At 58.3% G+C, this 24,010-nt stretch overlaps 1 protein-coding gene across 1 annotated transcript in view; it reads right to left on the reverse strand.

Annotated features, from left to right (window-relative positions):
• Positions 1-771: 771 nt before the first annotated feature.
• The window catches only part of APOB (apolipoprotein B), a 48,297-nt gene continuing 25,058 nt past the window's right edge, over positions 772-24,010 (reverse strand). The window contains exons 26-40 of the mRNA XM_078866396.1: positions 23,226-23,451; positions 14,268-22,253; positions 13,253-13,373; positions 11,920-12,103; positions 11,366-11,535; positions 9,358-11,020; positions 8,496-8,583; positions 7,666-7,881; positions 6,789-7,006; positions 6,105-6,229; positions 5,342-5,523; positions 4,816-4,976; positions 3,968-4,204; positions 2,982-3,231; positions 772-2,179 (exon numbers count right to left, since the gene is read on the reverse strand). Of these exons, the coding sequence (XP_078722522.1) occupies positions 2,016-2,179; positions 2,982-3,231; positions 3,968-4,204; positions 4,816-4,976; positions 5,342-5,523; positions 6,105-6,229; positions 6,789-7,006; positions 7,666-7,881; positions 8,496-8,583; positions 9,358-11,020; positions 11,366-11,535; positions 11,920-12,103; positions 13,253-13,373; positions 14,268-22,253; positions 23,226-23,451 (11,991 nt within the window). The 3' untranslated portion in view covers positions 772-2,015. The remainder of the gene's footprint in view (positions 2,180-2,981; positions 3,232-3,967; positions 4,205-4,815; positions 4,977-5,341; positions 5,524-6,104; positions 6,230-6,788; positions 7,007-7,665; positions 7,882-8,495; positions 8,584-9,357; positions 11,021-11,365; positions 11,536-11,919; positions 12,104-13,252; positions 13,374-14,267; positions 22,254-23,225; positions 23,452-24,010) is intronic.

A 24,010-nucleotide genomic window follows, 5' to 3' on the forward strand; every position in this document is an offset into this window, starting at 1 on the left:
ATCAAGTGTGGCTACTTCCCACCTCTTCTGTTCAGCTTGGAAGAGGAGACCAAAATGCCCTCCAAAGCTCCCTCCAGTGGAGGCAATTTCAGGGCTGCCCCATGACCTCATATTTTTAGGTTGCCTCTGATGTGAGACACGTAAGTTTGTCTTGATTTTGGCAGTACCAATTCGAGCGTTGCGTTTAAACGCGCACATCAGTTTGTTCGTATTCGCCAATCCTGGTGACCCGCTCGTGCAAAACACATCAAGCCGCGGCACACTTCACACACCTGATAGTTGGTAATCAAAGCCGCACCGCCGAAGGACCCGACCAGAAGGGAGTTTGAGAAACGCCGCGTAATTTGAAGGTGCGGGCCGAGTTTGCCACTCAAATATTTTCCGTAACCCCGCCAGGCTGGCTTGGAGTGGGGGTTATCGGCGTAAGGCACTACCACTAGAATACAACACAAGGCACGCCTATCCGTTATAACAATCCGTAGTTACTGTGCCATATGTTTCTACGATCGTGGATCACCAACCGCACGACCGCGAGAACAAACAGGGCGAGATGGACGTTGAGAACCAAGCTCATGTCCAGGAAGAGCGTTCCGGATTGAACGCCTCGTGCAGTATGGGTGGCGGGGGTTGCGTGGAACCCGTTTCGTGTGTAGCCGTCGTGAACATTGTCACACCCGTGAGCAGTACGAAGTTAGGCCTAGTCGGGGGCCGGCTCGCGAACTTGCGCATAAAATAACCACGAGCCAGTCGTTTGCGTCAAATTTCTCGTCAAAGATTTGCTTTATTTAATACTACCTGTAAGGTTAAATTGACATGTAATTCGATTACTGATCTGGTTACATAGAAAGGCAAATTACGTTTGTGCTGCTGCTGCTGCGTTGGCAGAGGTGCACGCCGCACAATTAACAATCACAACTCAACACGCTCGCCAATGACAACTCTGTGTGCCCTTAAAAGGACATGAAGTCTATAACAGGTGACGTTTCGGGCAATGGGCCTTCTTCATGGCACAACAAGGGTGGCATTGACAAATGTGTTGAGTTTTTGTTTTTTGATGACGTAAAAGGTTTGTGTCGCTTCTAATAGATGTATTTTGTTTTTTTTTGCGTCTTAAAAATGTGTGTTAAACGAGGTACACCTTTACGGGTAATTATTTAAAAACGTCTTTATTCTTCAATTTAAAAGCAGCAGTTTTTGTGTTGTTATAATTTGCATAAACACTTCCCGCACACTCCTCTAGGAATACAGACCGCGTCATCCATCAAGAATTAGGCCCTAAAAATATATAAAATGGTCAAAAAAAATTTACATTTTCCAAACACACGAAAACTTGTGAATGCACTCTTAGGGCCGCCTCGTGCTCTCTTTACAGGGCCTTCAAAACACGTTTCAAGCCACCGTTACATCTCTCGCACCTCCTGAAAAAAACCTCTCACGCGATACAAACTTTAAGGGCCTCGTCAATTGCAATTCTCGGCGGAGGCCACGGTGGTACGCATTTCCACGTTCAATTCGTACAGCGATTGCACGCCGCGTTCAACCCGGCGATCGTCGAACGCTCCCCACGCGATGTAGACACGCGGCTGTTTTCGTTTCGTATTTTTTTGTTTTTCCTCGACGCCCTCGGAGCTGCGTACAAAGCCGCGGCGTTCTCTGCGCCAAGCGGAGGGGGGGGGGGGGGTGACATCGTCGGCGTTCATCGGGCGTGTGCGGCATCGCGCGTTGACAATTTAACATTTTAGGACGAAGCGAGACTCGGTTAACCTCGAAGAGACGGGCCGCGACAGCTCGCGACCGGGGGAAAACCCATAAACTAAAGGTGCGGTGCGGCATTTCATTCGCGAGGGAATCGCTTTGCAAAAATTTTCGGCGATTCATTTTTTTGCATTCTTCGTTATCGGAAACGGATAGGTGCCTATCAATGGATGGATGTCATCGTCGCTCTCTGTTGTTGCGTTGGTGGCAGCGTTGGTGGCGGTGGCAGCGGCGGTGTTGGGGAATGCTTCCTCCTTTGCTTACGACGCGTAGCGGCACTGCACCTTGCCGCGGCCGTGCTCATTGCGCACGCACGAGCACTCCTTGCGCTGCGCCACGTTGCGGCCCGCGTAGCCGGCGATCGCCTGGCCCACGGCCGTGGCGTCCACGTCGGTGCGCAGTGCGTCCACGCTGAACACGGCTCCTGCACGCAAGCCACATGGATGACACGTGAGTATGTTGAACTTGTTTCGCACCGCACCGAGCCGACCGTGCTAATCGGAGCTAATCGGAGCTGATGGTGGTGATGATGGTATTTCTATGTACGTATGTTGAACTTCTTACGCGCACCGTCCGTGGTAATCGGAGGTGCGCGGGAAGGACAACAAACTAAACACAAAATGCAGTTGTAAAGAAATGAGTTTTCAATATACAGATCTGCTCTTTCCCCCCCGCCCCCCGTTACCGGTTTTAGCAAATCCGTTGGGGCAAGTGCCACAAGCTAGCACCTATTAAGGCTGGCACGGCACATGACGGGACAGGTTGCGTGTGGTGCCCGGCCGCCTTTGTCGCCCCAGTGCTGGTGTTTACCCGCCACACCAGCTGCTCATTTAAGTTCGAGGTGACCTCAGACCGGTGCGGGTATATTCGTCACCGACATTGGCCGCGAGCAGGGAATTGATGTGGCTCGCTTCGCCGGCTTTCGTGGCCGCGGTGCGCCAACCACTGCGCCGCCGCTCCCCACCGCACGGTCGCACGCGGACCCACGCGCGCCACGGGGAAGGAGAACTCTCGCGCGAAAACTTCCACCGCAGCGTCACGCTATAATTCCGCTTTCGGCACAGGTGGCGGCTGAACCCTGCATTCGAACGTCGGATCCCAGTGGCCGCCGGCTCATTCCTACGACAACCCAAGTGCTCCCCCACCACCACCACCCAACCAACGCGGTAACCTCCCCCCCCCCGACCCGGGCGGTCCCGTCACATGCGCCGCAGTGGCCCCGTTACCGTTGGTGGAGCGGACGAGCTTGACGTAGTCGCCGCGCGGCAGCGGCACCACCTCGTCATCGCCGCCCGCCCACGGGCCGCCCTTGCCCGAGATTGGCTGCCCGTCGCCGGTCAGGCCCACGAGCGCCGACTTGGCGCCACCGGACTTGCGGAGCGCGCGGTAGTCGCTGAGCACGCTCAGCACGACGCCGTTGCTCTTGAGCAGGTGGTCGACGTTGGCCAGGTCCACGGACGACAGGAAGGATGCCACCTGTCCCCCCCCACACGCAACGCGCTCGTTAGGGCGACCGCTCCTTCGTCGGATTTTTCCCGCGACGCGGTTTTATTTTTGCTGCACAAATGGCGCAGAGAATTCATGGGGAAACTCGGTCGCGTTCGTCATTTAACACTCTTGGCCTCAAAATTAAGAAAATAATAGGCGATGGGCCCTTCTTCATGGCACGTAAAATAAAAAATCAGTTGTTATTAGGAAATTGTATTAATTGCTTGGTTATTACGAATGTTCTTTTGAGTCATACATTACATGTTTTTTTGAGAGCATCGGTGCGAGCAGCTGGTGACCCCTCCACGTTCAATTCAATTACCACTCAACCACGAGTAAAATATTAAACCCGGTCACACACACAAAGACAAAGATCCCCCGTATAGCCTTAACAGACTGCTGGGGCAAGTCCTGTTAGCGAGCACCTATGAAGGCCGGCACGGCACACGAGGGAGTGGGTGGCAATCGCCACGCTCGGCCGCCTTTGTCTCCCCAGTGGCGATCTTTACACACCGCACCAGGTACTCATTTGTGGCTGAGTCGACCGAGGGGAGGCCCAAGACCGGTTCAGATAATCGTCACCGGTGTTGGCCGTGAGCGGGAATCGAACTCTGGCCCGCTGGGTTCGTAGCGCAGCACGCTAACCGCTACACTACTGTTCCACGCGCGCACACGTACACACGCAAGCACACACGCAACGTGCACACACGCAACGTGCACCGACCTGGTCGAACTCGGCCACGAGCACCACGAGGCGCGCCGCCTCGGGCTGGAAGTCGTATCCGGCGGCCGCCACGAGCGCGTCGTACGCCGGCGTGCCGCTGGCCCCCGTGAACTCCATGCCGCTGAGGGCCCTCTTCATGTTGGTCGCGGAGGTCCACACCTCGCCGCGCACCGCGTTCACCTGGGGTCGCCCGTCGCTATCCCTGCCACCGAACGTCACCAGGCCGTAGCGCGCGTCCTGCGACGGGGTTGGGGAGGGGTGGGGGGAGGTGGGGTCACGGGGGAGGGGGGAAAGGGGGTTGCGGTGTTACGCGACGTCGTGTCTTCTCGCCGCGGAGCTTCGGGGCGATGCGCTGGCTACGGATTGTGGGCGACGCGCGGTTCCACGGTGGCAGTCGGGTGGATCGGGCGGCGGGGCGGGCAGGCCTGCTGCCACCTGGCGGTACCCGTTCGGCCGAAAGCCACGCTGCTCTTGGGGCGCCGCGGTGGCTTGGAGATGTTAACTACCTCGCCCGGTATGCAGGAGGTCGTGTGATCGATCCCGACCCTGACGCCTGCTGCATATTTGGAGTTTGCGTGTTCTTCCCATGGTCGTGTGGATTTTTCTCCGGGTCCTCTGGTTTTCCCCTCCACATTTAGAATCAACGTGTGTATAGACTATTTGGCCACTGTAAATTTCTATGTGACCATAATCCACTTTGTTGAGCTATCATTTGTGACCAGGTCGCTTCTGAAAAGAAGCTAATATCTCAGTGAGCCTTACCTGGTAAAATAAAACAAGTTGTTTATAGTTTTAGTTTAGTGCTTTTGAAATGGGAGCGAGAAATTATGCCGGTTTCCATTGCTTACCTTTATGCCCTGCGAGGAGAAGCTTTCATCCACTGCCTGCAGCAGCCCCTTGACCTTGGCCTGCTGCAGCTTGTTGCTCTGGTCGATCACGAACAGCACATCTGCGCTGGGCGCGCCGTTTACCATCCACAGGTCCTGCAGCCTCTTCCTGTTGCAGCGAGCTGCGGGGGGGATCGGGGGAGGGGGTGGTCACACGCGTAATGAGACTCAAATGGCTCCCGTCGTGTAGATCCTTTTGACTGTCCGCTGATGCTTCGAGGGCAGAGATATGAAAGTCAAAAGTCGTGAGTGCGGTGTGACTGCCATTGATTTTAATACGTCTGCAGCACGACACGCAGTGAATTGTGGGAGCGAACACTAGAGCTACATCACGACAACAGGACGCGCCCTGTGGGAGCCGGCTATATTCAGCCAATGCGTGTCAGAGAACTTCCATTCCCAATCGGAAATCACACCGCCGCCACCACAGTGAGAGTCGCAGACGTCTCTCACTAAGTGTGTGGCACCTGACAAGGGCGACACTCACCGCAGTCATCCGGGTTTGAGAGGTCGATGCCCTTCTGCTCACAGAGCATGCGGTAGGCGGTGGAAGTGGGGCAGATGTCGCTGCCCTTCTGGCACAGGCTCAGGAACTCTGATGGATCTAGCTCTTTGAAGCAGGGGTTGAACGGAGAGCTCGTGTTCATCTTGTCCAGGAGGTGTTTGCACCTGCACCGGCAAACAGAGGTAAACACACTTGTATAACCTACAGTTGTAGACGGTGCCGCAGTAGGACTTTTGGATGAGTGGGCGTGGGATTTGAGTGGGTGGCCGTGGGATTTGGGTGGGTGGCCATGGGATTTGGGTGGGTGGCCGTGGGATTTGGGTGGGTGGCTATGGGATATGGGTGGGTGGCCATGGGATTTTGGTTGGTGGCCTTGGGATATGGGTCGGTGGCTGTGGGATTTCTATGTGTGGCCGTGGGATTTGGATGGGTGGCCGTGGGATTTGGGTGTGTGGCTGTGGGTTTTGAGTGGGTGGCCGTGGGATTTTGGTGGGTGGCATAGATTTTGTATGGCTGGCACGGGCTTGGGTGGGTGACATCTGTGAAAAATAACTTTATAGCTCATCAGATTCCTCCAGTATAAATACATATTCAGATTTTTTGTATTTTGATTATATAGCTCAGTGAGCCTTACCTGGTCAAATAAATGTTTTTAGTTTGAGTGGGTCGCATGCGTTTTTGGAGGGTGGTTATGGGTCTTTGGGTGGGTAGCACGGGCTGAGTGTCGTTCCGTCGAGCGTCTCACCGTGGCGAGGAAAGCTGCCGGCGGGAGGATGGGACGACGCGCACCGAGGCACACTCGCTCGCTCCCGTCATCTCCCACGAGGAGAAGAACGCTGCCGTGTCCGATGCCTGGAACCCGTTCGAGATCTGCAAAGCGAGCACAGTGGATGCGTCATCGTTCGCTGCGTTCACGACTTATTTTCAAAGTTGCTCTGTGAAAAGCTGTTGTAGCAGTCGCTATGTTTTATTTCAATCGTACTATCGGCATCATGTCTCACGGGATTTCCCACCGAGCAGCGCATCGTCCTGTACGTTACAAAACCCAGTGCTGTACCACCATCTCCTGTACCGTCGGCTGACTTTGCCCTGGTTTCTACTTTGCTTCATTGCTGAATTTTATTCTGTTGCTTGCGACCCTTCCCGATCGCTTGAGTTATCGCCTGGTTCCCACAAAAATGAACGTGAAACCCATCTCCTGGTTAACATTGATGCCCGAGCCTACGACACCCGCTATCACCAGGCGGCCTCAACATCCAATTACAGAGCCGTGCTCAGAGCCCCCTGCTTAGCTTCTGACGATTCGACGACACCGTGCCTGATGCGGGTTGTCTCTGCTGTAAATCGCTTGAGCAACGACACAACACCACTCTCGGGCAGGAGGGGCTAATGCGGGGGGGGGGGGGCACTTTCGCGGCCACCGCCTTACCATCATGTCGGTGGTCGGCTCGTGATCGTTGGTGCCCAGCAGGCCCAAGGTGCGCCCGTGGTACCAGCCGCTGAGCTCGAAGAGGAAGGTGCGGCGCACCGTGTCAATGCGCACGCTCGCCCCTGCGCTCGTCTCCACCAGCACGAGGTCGCCCTCGCGGGTGACGCTCACGCCGGACGACCCGTCAACGTACGGGATGTTGATCTTGTTGGACGGCGCTGCGGGGGGTATGCGGGCGCCAGCGGCAAGAGGGTGGGGTGGGGGGGGGGGGCAGCGATGTTGAATACCGCAAGGGACCGGCGCACGTAGGCGGACGGACGAGAAGTTTCCGCAGAGTCGTGTGACTCGTTGGTATTCCCCAGAGGCGAGCTCTTATCGCAGTGACTCACGACCAATCCTGCAGCTCTCTGGGAGGAGGGCGTTTATGGGCCCTGTGTCAGTTTACCGCGTTCGACTCTGGGCGAATTGTCGATATGTCGACAATGCAGGTGGTGTGTCATTGCAAGGCGAGCAGCCAGTAGCCAAACTGGGGTGACGGTGAGGTCCGGAAAGCTGACAAGATCCCCCCATGTAGCCAACACAGACTGTTGGATCAAGCGCTGCTAGCGAGCACCTATTAAAACTAGCACGGCGCACAAGGGGGAGGCAGCGGCGTGGCCAAGGCCAACGCCCACCTTTATCTCCCCGGCGCTGATGCTTACACACCGGGGTACATATTTAAGGATGAGTCGACCTCGGGGAAGGCTCGGGACCGGCTCAGATATCTGTCACTGGCTCGCCTCGCCAGGGTTTCCGCAGCGAAGCGCGCTAACCGCTGTGCCGCCACTCTCCGCGATTGCGCGCGCCGCTTAAGCCGCGATGACTCCCGGCGACGTACTGTCGACGGAGACGGCGCCGGCGGAGGTCATGTAGAGGACGGTGGTCGGCAGGCGCAGGGCGATGAAGCCCTGCAGCTTGACGAGGGTGAAGTTCTGGTCGAGGAAATCGTGCGCCAGCAGGAAAGCGCAGCGGCCGCCTGGCAGCTGCGGGGTCTCGACCACTCGGCCGTCGAACGTCACCATGTAGTCGCCGTCAGCAAAGACCATGGCCGACGCTGATGGTGGGCGGAGAGGGGATGCATGGGGCAAGGGTGGTTCGCAGATAGGATGATGAGAAACAGATTTAAACGATTACGTTGTTTCTATCTTTCATTACCTAGACCGAGGACATCGCCGTGCCTCATCTCGCGGGCCAACTCGCAGGCCGTCTCCCACAACCCCTCGATGGGCACCACCAGTCGGTCGCCCTTCCAAGCACCACCCCAGCCTCGTTCCTCGATGAGGCTACATGATCTGACCATGGGCGGATTCTGACATCGCTGGGTGCCGTAAGCGACGCCAAGCAGAAGAGGCCCCCAACGAAGGAATTCTGGTACATTTTTAGAGTGTCTTTTGTACCTGTTGAACATTTGAACTTCGTTTTATTATACTAAATGTATATGTTTTTACGTATTTAGAGGCCCCCTCGTAATGTGAGGCCCTTGCCTGTAGCTCGATTAGCCTAGGCCTAGATCCAGCCCTGGGTCTGCCGTAGATGGGGGAACCGACCCGTTCAGGTCGATTTTTTTTTGCTCGCAGACAAATGGGAGCCGGGCTGAGGACACATGGGGAACGCTCCTCCACACGCGGCGCTGTGGCTCCTCCACTCGCTCGCTTGCGCGCGGTTTACCTTTGAACGGGGGAAAGTCGTCCAGCGTGGGCAGGCCTATGTAGACGGTGGGGTCCATCGCGAACCACAGCGCGTTGTCAACGATCGCCTGTTCACAGACAAGCGGGGGTACGGGAGAATGAGAACGAGTGACGGGAAGCGGGGGGCAGGCAGGGGTATACGAGTGATCGTCTGTACACACGCTCGCAGGGAACAAAACGGGAACGCCACGACCGCCAGAGGTCGCTGGTTCCGATGGTGCAAGTATCTTGAATCCCACCCAGCAGTACGTATATATATGTTTACGCGCGTATAGATGCGTGCACCCCAATTGGTCGATTGGCAAGTCATGTGCGGTGGGGATAAAGTGTGGGGACTCGCACATCTTCCCAAGATGTCCGGCTGGCGTGGACGAGTAGGCCACAATCCCCTCTCTAGAGCATCCCAACTGCTGACGACGTGTGCAGTAAAACGGTTGACTAGTTAGCCACCCCTATCCCCGACCAGGATGACCCTAGTCTGACCGGTCATGGCACGGCCGGCTTTTCCCATTAGCAAGTGGCATGAGTGAGCATTTGCAGGGCTGTTCATTTACCTCGTTATATATTTTTACATTGACTTGCGTGATGACAAATGGGGTAGTCGAATTTGTATTTTATTTGGCAGTATGTACCAATTACAGCTTTGTGTTAAACGCGTACATTAAACCACGTTTCTAGTTAATGCGTAAATTAATTTGTATATGAACGGAAGCTGCATGGGTGCAGCTTTTGTTCGTGTACGAATCAAGCTACTGCACTCTTCGCGCGCCTGATAGTTGGTAATCAAAGGTGGGACTGCACCTGATCCCTGTACGGTATCGATCGAGGAGGGGGTCGCTCACCTTCGCATCGTTCACTCCCTGGCGCAGTTTGGGGATGGCGTCCTCCATGGTCTTCTCGAGGACGGCCAGGTTGGCGCTGATGAGCGCGCGCGTCTGCGCCAGCCGCTCGTTGATTATCTGCCGCCCGATGGCCACCGTGCTGTTGATGCCGCTCATCGCCTCGTCCCTGAGGCGGGGCAGCTCGTCGAACGAGCGCCACGACACGACGCCCTGGGGCAGCCGGAGCGACAGACGACCGGGCCGCACCACCGCGTAATCGGCGAGGGCGCCCGAGACGGCGCGCGGCAGCCGGCGCAGGAACTCAACGAGCGAGCGGGCGAGGCCGGCGTAGCGCTCGAGGGACGAGTCGAGGGCTCGCGACGCCCGCTCCATCAGCCCGTCGTAGGACTCGGCGAAGCGCTCGTACGCCTCCCGGATTCGCTCGCGTGCCTCGGCCGAGAGCCGCACCACCCGGTCGCCGGCGCTCGCCGACACCTCGCCCAGCTTGGCCGTGATGGCCACGACGAAGCGCTCGACCGCGCGCTTGGCATGCGCCGACAGCTCCATCGCCTTGGCGCCCATCTTCTCCGGGCGGTCCAGGTTGACGGCGCTGGCGACCTCGCTCAGCTCGAATGCCAGCTTTTGCACGAGCGACAGGCCGTCCTGGTAGTACTTGGGTCCCATCTGGCGGAAGTAGTCGAGGACGGTCCGGACGAGCGCCACCGCGCGCCCCTCCACCTCCCAGTACTTGAGGTTCAAGTCCAGTGCGGTGCCCTCGAGGTACTTGCGCTGAATGGCGCGGGCGGTTTCCACGATGGCGTTGTAGTAGCGGTTGAGCTCGTCGAGCGCTACCTTCACGGCGTCGCCGATCACGACGAAGAACTCCTGCGTCATGTGGTGGATGTAGCGCAGCTGTTCCGTGTCACGCAGGCTCAGCATGGCCCTTGAGGCGCCGGCGGCGTAGTCGTAGTTGACGGCAGAGGAGTACGCGCGCTTCGCATCGTCCGCGAGGGAGCTAGCCTTGGAGTAAGCGTCGCGGTACGCGGCCTTCACGTCCAGGCTCTGGTAGGCCAGCGCGGCGCGGTCCGCCGCGTACCCAATGGAGCTGTCCAACGCCGCCGTCAGGTCGGAGCCCTTCACCAGTTGGCCCGTGAACGGCTCGCGGAACTCGAGTTGGTTCAACTGCAAGTACAGGTTGTGGTACGCGACGCGCAGCGCCTCGAGGATGGCCTCCCCGGCTTCGGTGGTGACCTGCAGCGCGGAGCTGAAGAGGCGCTCCACCGTGTAGTACTTGTTGGAGCTGGCGATCTGAAGCCGCGTCTGCTTCAGCCACTTGGCGAAGACCTCCAGGGCTTCACTGGCCTTCTCGAAGCCGTCCTTCAGGCCTACGTCGATCCTCACGACGAGGTCCGACGCCCTCTTAGCCAGCTGCCGCAGCGACGGGCGGATGCCCTCCTGGATGTTGCGGATGGCGGTCACGAGGTTGAGTTGCATCTGCTCGGCGAAGACCCCCACCTTGCCCAAGAGCTCCTGGATGAGGCTGCGTAGTCTATCAGGAATGGGCTCCACCGCTTCCCTGGCCCTGAGGATCGCCGAGCGCAGATTTTCCTTGGAGGCATCGAGCGACTCCTGTGCCCGTGACGGGAACTCCTCCAGCGTGAGTCCCAGGTGCTCCGTGTGGTACCTGGGGTGTGGGGGACGTGTGGAGAGGGGTGGCAGGGGCGATCACTCGTTACTCGCCGTGGCGGGCGTTCTCGTTTCGCTAAGGGAGGTGCGGACTGGCAGTGACGCACCTCTTCCATGGCACCGATTCATTGTCACAATGCTTCGCATGTTGCAGAAGGGTGTTCTGGTAATTGTTGGGTGTTCCTTGTTTTGCATTCAGAGTGTTTCATGTGCTCGGTGCGTTGCGTACGGAGTGTTTCATGTGTTCCTTGTGTTCTGCATGGAGTGTTCTGGTGAGCGGGTGTTCCGGGTGGGGGGGGTGTTCTGTGTGAGGGTATTCCGGACGACTCCCCGGGCGACGTACTTGTCGACGATGCTGTAGAGGCTGCGGGCGGCGCGGGGTGCGCTGCGGCGCACCAGGGAGGCGGCGTCGTGAGCCATGCCCCCCTTCCAGTGCGACTCCACGCCCAGGATGTCGGGGGTGTTCAGTGACAGCGTCAGCAGCGCCAGCTGCACGTCCGACTCCGGCGACGCCTGTCCGCCGCACGGCACGAGGGGCGATCACCGTCAGCGGCGGCACAATAACGGCCGCGTCACAGACGCTCAGCGATCGCCATCGCAAACGAAGGGTAGCAGTCATTTGCGCGTGTCCGCGGTTTCCGTAACGCTTCTCTGACACACGCGCGTCCTCGGAATTGTGTTTAATTAGCGACGCCCAGATGGGCAGCTTGATAAGACAGATGGGCCGACGAACAGACAGACAGACAGATGAATGGACAGATATATGGATTGACGGATGGATGGACTGACAGACTGACAGACGGATGGACAGACAGACGGGTGGATAGATGGACGGACAGACACACGGACCGAGCGAATGAATTGGTGGGTGTGTCGAGGCAGGGGGTGGGGGCTCACCGTGTCACGGGCGTACACCTGCGCACTCAGCACCTGCGGGCTCTGCCTCTCGGCCACGAAGCCCAGGAAGCCGAGCGAGGGCGACGACATGGACATGCGCGCTCGCGCGTTGCCGTAGCTCAGGCGCATGCTCGCGTCCGTCAGAGAGGGACTCAGCACATCGATGGTCGCCTCGTACATCTCACTGCATTCAGCGCAAACCATTCCCGGCACGGGTGGGTGCTTGAGCGATTATAGACGGGTGGGCGGGTGAGTGGGTGAGTGAATAGACTGGCGGGTGAATTGGTGAGTGGGTGGGTGAGTGATTCGATGGGTGGGTGGGTGAGTGAGTGAGTGAGTGATTGGGTGAGTGTTTAGATGGGTGGGTGAGTGGGTAACTAAATAGATGGGTGGGCGAATGATTGGGTGGGTGGGTGAGTGATCAGACGGGTGGGTGAAGGAGTATGTGAGCGATTTCTGGGTGAATTAGTGAATTAGTCTGCGTTCGGCTGAATAAGCGCACGGTTGTGGGCGACAGCAATCTTGTCAACCGCAAGCATTTCATTCCGTTGGCCATTAACCACACCACAGCACACATTTCCGAACGCACTGCACGGCCGCGCTGTAGCGGGCAGTCTTTACTTTACACTTGACTTCACTCAGCGCATGCGCCGTGGAGGCCGCTCACTCATCTTACATTAACATGCTAATTTTCACCGGGCAGGCCTTTGATTGGTGGAAAACCAACCACCATCGTGGTTGCTACCCACCACTTACATTAGCTGCTGAAATTTGGGCTACGCTCATTTCAAACCTTTAGAAGCTAACCCCCTTTTCCTGATGACGACCGCTTGTGTTGCGATAGAAACGTCGTAGTTTTTCAACGGTTTTACTTAACTTGATTCCTCTGTCGTGGTCAAATCTTGTAATAAAAATTTCGTCCACTTCCCGTTGCCCAATCAATTCCACATTTTGCACGCGTACTCAGATCCGGTGACAATGCATGCCAGTATCAAACTCGGCATCAATTAATCAATGTAAAGCAATTCATATTTAGTATGGACGCCTTATCATTTATACATATTTGTGTGTAGGTCAAAAACGCCGCGGTCCCTAAACTGTGGAATCGGCTCGCACAAAAAGCAAGCGCCGCGTGTCTCAGGCGCCATTGAGGTACTTCTCGACCACGAGTTAAACGAAGTTGTTGATAAAACCGTTGTTAAAAAAAAACTTTTTTAAAGGAGTTTATTTGTTATTTTCTTTGAACTTATCTACGTGACTTTACCGTAACACCCAAAGAATATAGCCTTTACACTTTCAACGTGCGGCCGGGAGAAACCGTGCGGCGTCAAACCTGGTTTCGCTGTCAGAAAAGGTCAGGACTTCCAGCAACTCTACGGTGAGCTCGGGGTGGGAGAGGCTCGCTTGAGTTCTCATCTCACTGCCGTCCTCCTTGGGCGAGATCTTGGACTTGACTGCAAACGGCAGAAAAAAATACATTGTGAAAGATGCATCAGCGACGCCTCCCTGACAGGGGGCATGTCGCAACGATCGATGGTGGCTGCTTCGTTGGGAGGCCTTCATCCAGTGGCAGATTGACTACGACTGACTACGACACCGTACGTATGGTGAAACTTCTTCCGCATCGTACGTAGCCAACCATTCTAATCGGAGCGCGCGGGAAATGACCATTCGTATTTTTTATATACCAAAGGTACAATACATTTATTATAGACGCTGTCTTTCCGACAGACCTGTTCTTCACCTGAGGACGGCTGCTTGCGTTGTGGCCGAAACGTCGTGAAAGAACCAAGAATATGAATCCCTGCAGTCACGAAAGCTTTAAATCGAAACATTTATTATACTTTTTGTTTCAGACGTTAATTAATATTTTTACTTGTGATATTAAAAAAGGTAAACTATCCGGATTAAACTACCTTAACCCTAAGATCTAAATGCCCTAAAAAAAACCTTATACCTGTAGATGCGTTTAAAATGTTTTTTTTTAATACGTTCTGGTAAGATGAATCATTTTGCATTCCTGGTATTGAGAGAGAGAAGTGAATGCGTTTTGCCACCAGGGGTGCTGGGTGGGGGGTGGCTGGGTGGTCAGGTGAAATGTTTAACTCTGCCGAGTGGTCCACGGTGCTATAACTATTTTGAAAAACACCACTCCAGTGGAGGCCCCTTCCACCAGCAGTGGCATGAGCGAGCAACTGCAGGGGTTGTGCCTTGACCCTGTTACGTATTTCCACATTGGCTTGATTGCAATACGGTGTGAAAGCGACGACGGGATTTGTGCTGGACGTGCGGCGGTGCGTGCCGCTCAAATCCACCGCCGCTCGACCGCCGCTCCTCCTCCTCCTCACCATCCACGTCGAACTCCAGGAAGCGCAGCGTGGAGCTGGCCGTGGCGTCGATGATGAGCAATGCGTCGGGGTCCTCTCCGGCGAACGAGCTGTACGAACACGTCACGTTGTAGACCGGCGACTGCACCTTGGCGCTGCCGACGAGGCTGCCGAACGCCGGCAGCGTCACCGCCGTGGGCAGTGCCAGCCGCAGGGCCGGCACCTCCATGCTCACGGCCGGCAGCGTGAGGGTCGGCAGCTCGAAGTTGGCGACGTACGAAAACACGTCGTCAAGCCTGAGCACGTAGTTTGGGGAGTCCAGGCCGAGGAACGAGAATGCCGGGATTTTGAGCTCCTTGGGCAGCGTGAAGCTCTGGATTTCCACACGGAAGGCGGGCACGATGAGCTGAAAGTAGGGCACCTTGTAGTCCTCCATGGCCACGTACTCGAGAGTCACGTCCAGCTGGGGCATCGGTATTCTGGGCAGCGCGGGTAATTCGAACGCGAAGGAGGGCACTCGGAGCATCTTCGGCACCTGGATGTTGCGCAGGTCAACTCTGTACGGTGGCACCACGATGCTAGTGAATGGCACTCGGAATGACTGCGTCACGAACACAGTGGGCAAGGTGATGTCCCACAGGCGCACCGTGTACGCGGGCACATACACGTCAAAGAGGGGCACGCGGAATGTGGGCACCGTGAATTCCTCGGGGAAGTCGAACAGCGCCGCCAGGTTGTCGATGTCGATCGTGTATGGCCCAAGGGACATCTCGATGAATGGCACGCGGAACGCTGGGATGTTGATGAACATGGGCGGTCCGGCGACTACACTGTCGAACACGTCCCTCAGCACGGCCTGGATGGCCGCCGGTATCTGCTTTACGAACTCGGGCACCCTCAGGCGAATCTCCGGGATGCTGACCTTGTAGCCGTTGCCCTCAGACATCACAGGCAGCGCCAGCACGTAGCCGTTGAGGTTCTTGGTGTACTCCACCGACGAGGCGGCCCGGAGCACCTGCACGTCACGGGTCTTTGTCGTCACGTCCATCTTGAGCACATCCCACAGGCTGCGGCCATACACGGGCAGCATGACACCCTTGAGGAAGGCGGCGTGGCCCTGCAGTGACGCGTCGAAGCTGCAGCGTGCGCGTGCACGCTCGTTGGAGAGCGCTGCCTCGTGTGCGTACGCGACGCTGCCCAGCTGTGCCTCGCCCGTCCACGCCAGCTGCTGCTTCTCTGCGCTCACGGCCAGGCTCAGGGACTGCTTGGAGGCGGCCTTGGGCATCAGGCTGCTGCCCTGGCTTGCCTCGCCCTTGGCGAGGCCCTTGAGCTCCCACTGCACGAACTCGAGACGCGCCTCGGTGGTCTGCGTGCCCTGCGTGCTGAAGGCGCCGGCGCCACGCAGCTGGTTGCGCCCCATGTGCTTGGCGATGGCGTAGAGCCGCAGCGGCGACATCTCCAGATCAGCTTCCTGCTTGCCGCTGACGTCCCACGCGAGTCCCGAGGCATGCGACGCCTTGCTCTGCGCCTCGTTGCGCAGGGCTGAGCGCACGCCGCGCTGGTCCACGTACAGGTTGGCCATGTTGTCCAACTTGCAGGAGAAGGCGTTCGCCGATGAGCTCTGCTTGAACTGCGTCGCGCCGGCAAAGTTCGAGTCGAGCGAGAGGCTGAGCCACGCCACCTCCGCCGTGCCATTGTGCTCCAGCCTGCCACTCAGGTCCGCCTCCAGCTCGAGCGCCGTCACCTTGTAGGAGAGCACGTGGCGCACTCGCACATGTGGCCGCTGCCTCGTGCTGGCATTCACCGCCTGCTTGAAATCGACGCGCAGGTACGGCATGTCCACCTTCACCGCCGTGTCAGATGTGAGCTCGCCGACGCGCTTATTCACCACGGCGACGCCGCTGTGGGAAACCTGCGCCGCACGGTGGGAGAGCGCGAGCACCGTCGATAGCTTGATGCCGCGCTTGCGCGACAGCGTCGCCGCGGCGCTCAGCTCGCCATTCAGGATGGTGTGCTCCGACGCGGACGACGCCGACAGCTTGGCGACGATGTCGCTCTGGTTGTAGACGCCCGAGTTGATGGCGACGGCGATGGCAGAGCACCGGAAGGTGAAGTCGTACGTCAGGTTGCCCATGGCCGGCAGGTGCAGCGCCGTCGGAAGCGTGCGCAGGCTGATCTCCGGTAGGGATAGCCGGCGTAGCGCCCCGGGGATCTTCATTGGAGGTAGGTTCACCCTGGGCAGCGACAGCTCGTACGATGGCACGCGGTAGCCGACGAGGGGCAGGTAGACACGCGGGGTGCGGTACGACTGCGCAACCAGGATGCTCATGTCCGGGAGCTCTACCGTGTAGGGCGACACCTCCATGTTGAGCAGTGGCACGGTGAAACCTGGCACGGTGAATCGCTTCGGCACGTTGTCGGCGCCCATCGCGCGTGTCTCGTCGTAGGCCTCGCGTGCCCATTGTAGCGTCGCGTCGCGGTAGCGCTCAAATGCCGCGTTGGCAACATGGCGGGAGCGCTCGACAGCATAATGCAGCGCTGGCACAAACGGCAGGCGCACCGTGTGCCACTCCTTGTTCTTGGCGTACTGCAGCTGCGCGGTCACATTAAGCGTTTGCTGCGGCGTCCTAAGCAGCGCCCCCAGGCCTGTGCGCTCCCAGATCTGGAAGTTGCGCACCTCGGGCGTGCGGTAGTTGGTGTACGGCAGGAGGACGGACGGGAGGCTGACCTCTTTGCGGAGGAACTCCAGGTTGGCATTGCCACTGACGGAGATGCGTGCCCCAGCGCGCTCCGCGTTGTTGTCGACCGACGCGTCGTGGAGGTAGCGGTACTGGTTGAAGTCGCTGCCGAACGTCCAGTCGGCATGCTGCGCATCCGGTGCCAGTGACACCGTGAAGTTGTTGACCACCTCGACCTTAGCGGTGAGGCGCAGCGGCAGCTGCAGCTTCCCACCGCCCAACGTATTGGAGGTGAGCAGCAGCTGGAAAGGCTCGGCATGGAACGTCGTCGCGCTCGTCATCTTGCCGGACGTCAGCTTGGTGCCAACAGCCGAGTGGCGGACGGTCACGTCGACCCGCAGGCCCTGCACCTTGGCATTCACCTGCACGCTGCCACGCCCCACGCCAGTCAGCACGGTGTCGCCGTTGTGTGCGTACACCACGCGGTCGAATGGCACCACCTCGAGGGTCGCCTCGTGCTTGAGCGAGCCGAACTTTTCCACCGAGTCCACCTTGCCGGAGAGCAGCAGCACCGCGCCGTCGACGCGCAGCCGCGCCTCCGCCTTGTGCGTGCCCTCATGGGATGCGCCGTACACCGTGCCCTGCGCCTCGCCCGTCGTCACCACGTCTGCCTCCAGCTTCGTCCCCTGCACCATGAGCTTCGCCGTGCTCCGCACATTCATCGAGCCGGCGGTGTCCGCCGCGGGCACGTCCAGAACGTGGCGGTAGCTGCCCGTTGCCTCCCAGGTGACGGCGCGGTTCAGCGTGAAGGTCACCACAGAGTTCGCCTCGCCGGTGTAGGGTGCCGACTTAGCCGATGCCTGCGTGTTGAACTGGGCCGTCGCTCCCGAGCGGTCGACGGTCACGTCCGAGCTGTGCGTCAGGCCGCAGAGGTCATGCGTCAGCTTGGCATTGGCGCTCAGCTCCAGCCGCTGGAGCCGCGGTGCGGAGAGCCGTGCCTCCGTGCTCACGGCAAACGCAAGGAGGCTCGACGTGGATGTAGCCTGCGCGTTGGCAAACGAGCGCAGGGCCGGCGAACCGTACACTTCTGTGGAGTTGTGGAGTCCCGCGGTCGCAGTGAGCGTGTAGAATGGCGACATGACCTTGAGGTTGGCGTTCAGCTTGCCCAGTGCTGGCAGCTGCATCTCGTGAGGGATGCGTGGCAGCTGGAACTCGGGCATCTTGATGAACTTGATGTCGTCCAGGTTCAGCTGGGGCAAGTTGAACTCTGGCATACTGATTTCAGGGAAACGGAATTCTGGCACCACCAGGTACTTCTCGAAGGGGATGTCATTGAGCGTCAGCTCTCCCATCTGTGCCGTGGAATCTTGGATTGCCCTGTGGACCGTGGCCATGTCCATGTTGCGGATTTTGTCGAGGAACTCGATGATTTGCTGCTTGATTTTCTGAAAGTCGATGGTGATCGGCTCGACATGGAACTTGCCCAGGAAGGTGAAGGCCGGTAAGGAGATGCGAGTCGGCATCTCGATGGAAGACAGCGTCTTCAGGTCGATGAGGTCCGGCGAGAGGTAAAGGCTGGTGAATGGCACGAAGAGCGGCGGCGTGTAGATATATGTCGAGATCTGCATCCTGCGCAGGGCCCTGAGGCTTACTTCGGTCCTGTGGAACACGTGTCCGAAGAGCTTGAACCGCGGGATGATGAAGCCTTCCTCGAGGTAGCGGAGGATTTTCTGGATGACCTCCTGGATGTCCAGGCTCACGGCCAGGGTGTTGAGCTGCTCGACCGCATCTGTCACCGCCGCGTTGATGTCGAACTCGGCGATGGAGCGGGCGACGTCCGAGATGGAGGCGGTGGCTCCCTTCCAGAACTTCTGCATCTCAGCTTGGATGTCGGTCTCCTCCATCCTAAGACGGACGTACTCGACGTACTCCAGGACCCAGTTAGCCACCTGGCGAACGGCGGGTTTCTCAAAGAGCGCTGAGACACAGTCAGTGACATAGGCCTCCACGTCACGCATGGAGAACGATTGCATGTAGCCGGAGAGGTAACTGGACACCGTGTTCACTCGCTCTCTCAGTTGCTGCACTCTCTCAGGGATGTTGAACTCCTGCAGTTTGTTGTTCACCATCGCCGTCTGCTCCCGAAGCCACAAGTTGGCCGTGACCACGAACTGGTTATAGTCAAAGCTCTCGACATGCTCCAGGGCAACCTTCAGGAGCTCGTTGAGACTCTTGATGAAGGCCGGGTAGTCCATGGACGTGAGCTTCTGGCTGATGCTGTTGACCGCCTGGCTCAGCTTCTCGAGGTAGCCCTTCAAATCGATGGCTTTCATGTCACGCACCATCCTCTGGGCCTTCGCACTAAGCTGGTATTCTGAATCCAGGCCCACCAGAGTATCCCTGATGATGTTCAGATTCTCAGAAACCTCGTAGTTCTCGACGAACTGCATCAAATTCTTCTTGCCATTCTGCACCATCTCCCGCACCCTGTACGTGGTCATGAAGTTCTCCAGGTAGCTGGCGATCTTCTCCATCTTCTTCTGCATCTCCACGAAGATCACTTGCTCCATTCGGGCTAGGACTTCACGCACGTCGACTGACCGGATCGCCTCCTGGATCTGCCGTGCCGCCCGATCGACGTCGAACCGCTGCAGCCACTGCTTGAGGTCATCGAGAGCCTGGATCACCTTTTCCTGCATGTATCTCCCTCCACTCGTCAGTTCGGAGAGGTCCATGTTCCTGACGTTGTCCATCAGCTGCTCGATGGCCTTCATCAGGGTGTCTGTGAACCCATACTCGCGATCAAACTCCTTAACCCTCCGTACTGCCTGCTCGATGTACAACTGGATGCTTTCCTTCACTTTGTCGCTGTCGAGTGCAGACAGTGGGTAGAAGAGCACTCTCTTGACCCAGGATGCCACGTTTCTGGAGAAGTGACGGAAGCTTTCCATCAGTTCTTGGGCGGAAAAGTCGCGGGGGTCGTAGTTCTGGAGGGCCAGCAGGAGCTGCCCCTGCACATGCTTCACCTTGTTCTTCAGCTCCAGCTGGTCAATCGCATTGTTAATCTTGCCCGGGATCTCGTCCAGCACCCTCTGGTACTGCTGGTAGTAACGCTGGATCTCCTGACGCGTCAGCGAGTTCCTCATGTTGTCCAGGACGGCACGGATGCAATTGCGCAGCTGCTCGTAGAGTGCGGGCAGGCTCTCCACGAACGGGATGCTGATAACGTGGACATCCTGGTTCTTGTCGTAGCTCACCGACGCCTGCACGCTGAAGTCCTGCGGGCTGCTGATGACAGCGCGGTCCAGGCCGAGGCTGGAGATGACGTTGTAGCTTCGGGCGGGCCGTGCTACGTTGAGGAATGGCAGCATCAGTGCAGGCGTCTGGATGTTGATGTCGAGGAAGCCCAGGTTGACCGTCGACTGCGCGCTGAGCTTGGCGCCCACACTGAGCGGGTCGTTCTGTGCCTCCAGCTTCTGCACGTACCGGTTGTCATTAAGCTCGGCCGTCAGCTCCCAGTCGGCGCTCTGCTCCGTCGGGTTCACCTGCGCGCCCAGCTTGTGGCGCAGTAACGACACGTGGCTGCCGCCCGCGACCTCGTGCTGCGTCGACCCGCGGTACTCGTTGGAGAGCACCAGCGCGAGCGGCTCGGCCTGCACGAAGAACTTGTTGGACAGGCTGCCCATGTGCTCGCCATAGGCGCTGAGGCTGCCCTGGGAGTCGGTGATGACCTCGTAGCTGAGCGAGTACGGCAGTGCCGCCCCGCGCGCCACGTTCGAGAACTTGAGCGCCGGCGTTTCGCACGTCGTGGTTGCGCCCACCTTGCCAGCGAGCCCGGCGAACTCCAGGCTGAGCTGGTTTTGCAGCTTGCCGCCGTTGAGGTTCGCGACGGTGTCGAAGGAGGCTGAGCCGGCCAGGTCGGCATAGCCCAGCTTGTATGTGTGCCGCACCTCATTGCCGGAGAAGTCGCCGGACGCGGATCCGCTCACCGATGCAGTGAGGAAGCCGGCCTTGGCCGCCACCTGGTTGGAGAAGGAGGCGCCGAGGACCTTTACCTCGTCGACGGCGGTGAGGTCGACGGACCACGGCGCGACCTTGAGGTTACAGCCGTGGTCGACCTTGTTCTCGGCGTAGGAGGCCACGGTCTTGGTGACAAAGCTCAGGCCTGCCCTGTTCAGCTCGAAGTTGACCGTGCTGCTTGAGTCCGTCTCCAGGATCTGCCCGGAGTAGGCACTGACGAGGACCAGGCCGCCTCCGTCGAGCCTTCCCTCTGCGTTGTGCTGCACCTTGCTGCCCACCGCCCGTCCCACGGTGTTGGTGGTGACCTTGAGGCCTGACGCACGGGCGCTGCCCTCCGCAGTGGTCTCCAGCATGACACGGCCGCTCGTTACCACGGCGTTGGCACTGCCCCCGGCGCCGGCCGCATCCACGACGAGCGATGCCTTGTAGGCGGCGCGGCCGGGCGCACCCACGAGGCTCGTCTCCACCGACACTTCCAGGCCCTCGGCCGTCACGCCGGCCGTGAGCATGTGGTCAAAGCGGCCGCGCGCGCACTCAGCCTTGTTCTCCGTGCTGAGCCTGAGGGCGCCGGTGGCATACGCGGCGTCCAGCTTGCTCGTCACGCCTACGCCGCCGAAAAGCCCGTCCGTCTGCCCGGAGAACGATGCCCGTTCCTCGCCCGCGTCAAAGGTGGATGCGTGCGTAAAGGAGGAGCCCAGCAGGCGGCCCTGGAGCGTGTCCTGCATATGGAACAAGCGGCCGTCCCACATCACGCTCAGCACGTTGGTGACGTTCTCCTCTCGGAAGGCCAGTTCCGTGCGAACGGCCAGCTTGTCTGCGCGCAGCCCCGATTGCAGCTCAACGCGGTTGCGCGACTTGAGGTCCGCGCCGACGGTCAGATCGTTCGACGCCACCATCGAGTAGCGCGACCCGTCGTAGTCGCTGCGCCAGGTCGCCGCCAGCGAGTGGAAGTCGGAGTCGACACGGAGCTCGCCATTGAGCATGTGGTCGCGCGTCTGGAAGTTGACGGTGCCCGACGACGACGATGCCACCTTGGCGCGGATGCCCCGAGGCAGTTCGGCGCTGGCGGCCAGCTCGCCGGTGAAGGACGATTGGGTGGCATCCCCAGTCGCGGACGCGACGACGTTGGCGGTGGTGGTCAGCAGGCCGGTGGCAACACGGTTGGTGAACTCGGTCTTGACGTTCAGGCCCTCGCTCATGTCCGCGGTGCTCTTGTAGCTGGTGGTCAGGTTCAGCAGCTGGCTGGTGATGGTGTTGTCCGTGCGGATCTCGAACGCGCTCCAGTGCTTTTGTGACAGTGCCGTGTAGCCTGCAGAAACACGCCGCCGTCAGCGCGAGCGCCAAGTCTCACAAAAGGCCGTGTCACTCCAACCCTCGAATCACCGCACTCATTCCCAATCCATTCCCGCATCACGGTGGCGAAATGTCAACTTCCTCACCTGGTATACAGGAGGTCGTGGGTTCAATCCCTACCCTGAAGCCTATATATTTGGAGTTTGCGTGTGCATTTAGAGTATTCGGTAAGCCACTTCGTTTAACTATTATTTGTGGCCAGGCCACTTCTGGGCCTTACCTGCTAAAATAAAAAAATAGTTTATAGTTTTAACTACACGAAGGCCCTCGCTATCTTCAAGATTGCCTGTGGATGCACTGCTGCTCGTCTCACTCTACTCCCCTTCACGTTCTCTCCACTCCAGAAACCAAGGCCCTATGTCAGAACCCTCTGTTTACCGCCACTCAATGGGAGGTTGCCTCCTCTGCTTTTGCACCCACGGTCTGGAAGTCCCTCCCCACCCCCGACAATCCTTGCTGCCAATTCCCAGCTATTAAATTGCCCAAGATCAGGACCTTCATATATTAATTGATTCACATATAATAGTGATGATAATAATCATATGTATATCCTTGTTTTAAGAGGCTGCCCGTGACTGCACAGGCCCCACTGTTTCACGGGTCTCACTACATTTGGGTGTAGCAACCGGGCTCCGCTGCGAGCGGGGGAAAACGTCGCGCGACGTCGACCATCATGAACTTTCGACCGCGAGGTTCCTGCCCGACCACTCTAGCGTTGGCACGCACGCGCGGGGGGGGGGGGGGGGGAGGGTGGAGGGTCAACGTCGTTATCGTGTCGTCTCGTCATCGCTATGCACTCCGGGCACCGCTGATCTGCCAAGACGGCTCAATGCCAAGCGATAAATGTTTTGCCTTTGCTGCATCGTCATCGTCGCCGCGACAAGGTTCGGCGCACGTCTCGCCCCCCCCCCCCTCCCTCGGCTCTCACCGTTGAAGACGTACGACAGCATGTCGCAGGGACACACGGCCGTTACGCCGGAGCGCACCCGGATCTCGGAGGTGTCCTCCTCGTCGCCCACGACGTTGGCGATGTGAGCGCTCGCCGTCCAGTTGTACATATTGCTCTTCACTTTGGCATCGACGCTCAGCTCGCCGAACAGCGGCACCTTGAGTGTGACACGCTCGGGGACTTTGAAGGCCGGGATGGAGTCGACCTGCGCGGAGGCACGGGGTGCAGATGAAGCCACTTTTAAATAATCTCAATTGAACACTAATTTCTTGAGAACTGCGTTTTGTGTTTAGTCTGTTGTCCTTCCCCCCGTACCTCTGATTAGCATGGCTGCCCACGTACAGTGCGAAATAAGTTAAACGTTCATAGGTACACACGATGCAGGAATGCCGTCGGCGTCATGCAAAGCCGAGATGCGTTTGACTTGGCTCATAACGGATGTCGTGTAAATCAAAATCGATCATTTGCTCTCGTACTGACACACCGGCCACCGACTCATGCAGTGGTGGCTGTGCTGCACGTGGCCTGTAGTCCAGCAATGTGGAGGCAGCGAGAGTTGGTGGATCAGCGCGCAAATTACAAAATGTTGGTGCACTCTCCCCTTTCCCGTGGGTATCGAGGTGCCATACACCTTGCTCGCCAGCAGAACGCAGTGCAGCAAAGAGTGGACTGATATCCATTGATCCCTTCTTTACGGGATAGAGCGTTGCCCCCTCGCATGCATGGGTTTCCTCCGGGTGCTCCAGTTCTCTCCGAAATTCATA

This window comes from Lampetra fluviatilis, chromosome 22 (assembly GCF_964198595.1).
Source record: "Lampetra fluviatilis chromosome 22, kcLamFluv1.1, whole genome shotgun sequence".
Lineage (NCBI taxonomy): Eukaryota > Metazoa > Chordata > Hyperoartia > Petromyzontiformes > Petromyzontidae > Lampetra > Lampetra fluviatilis.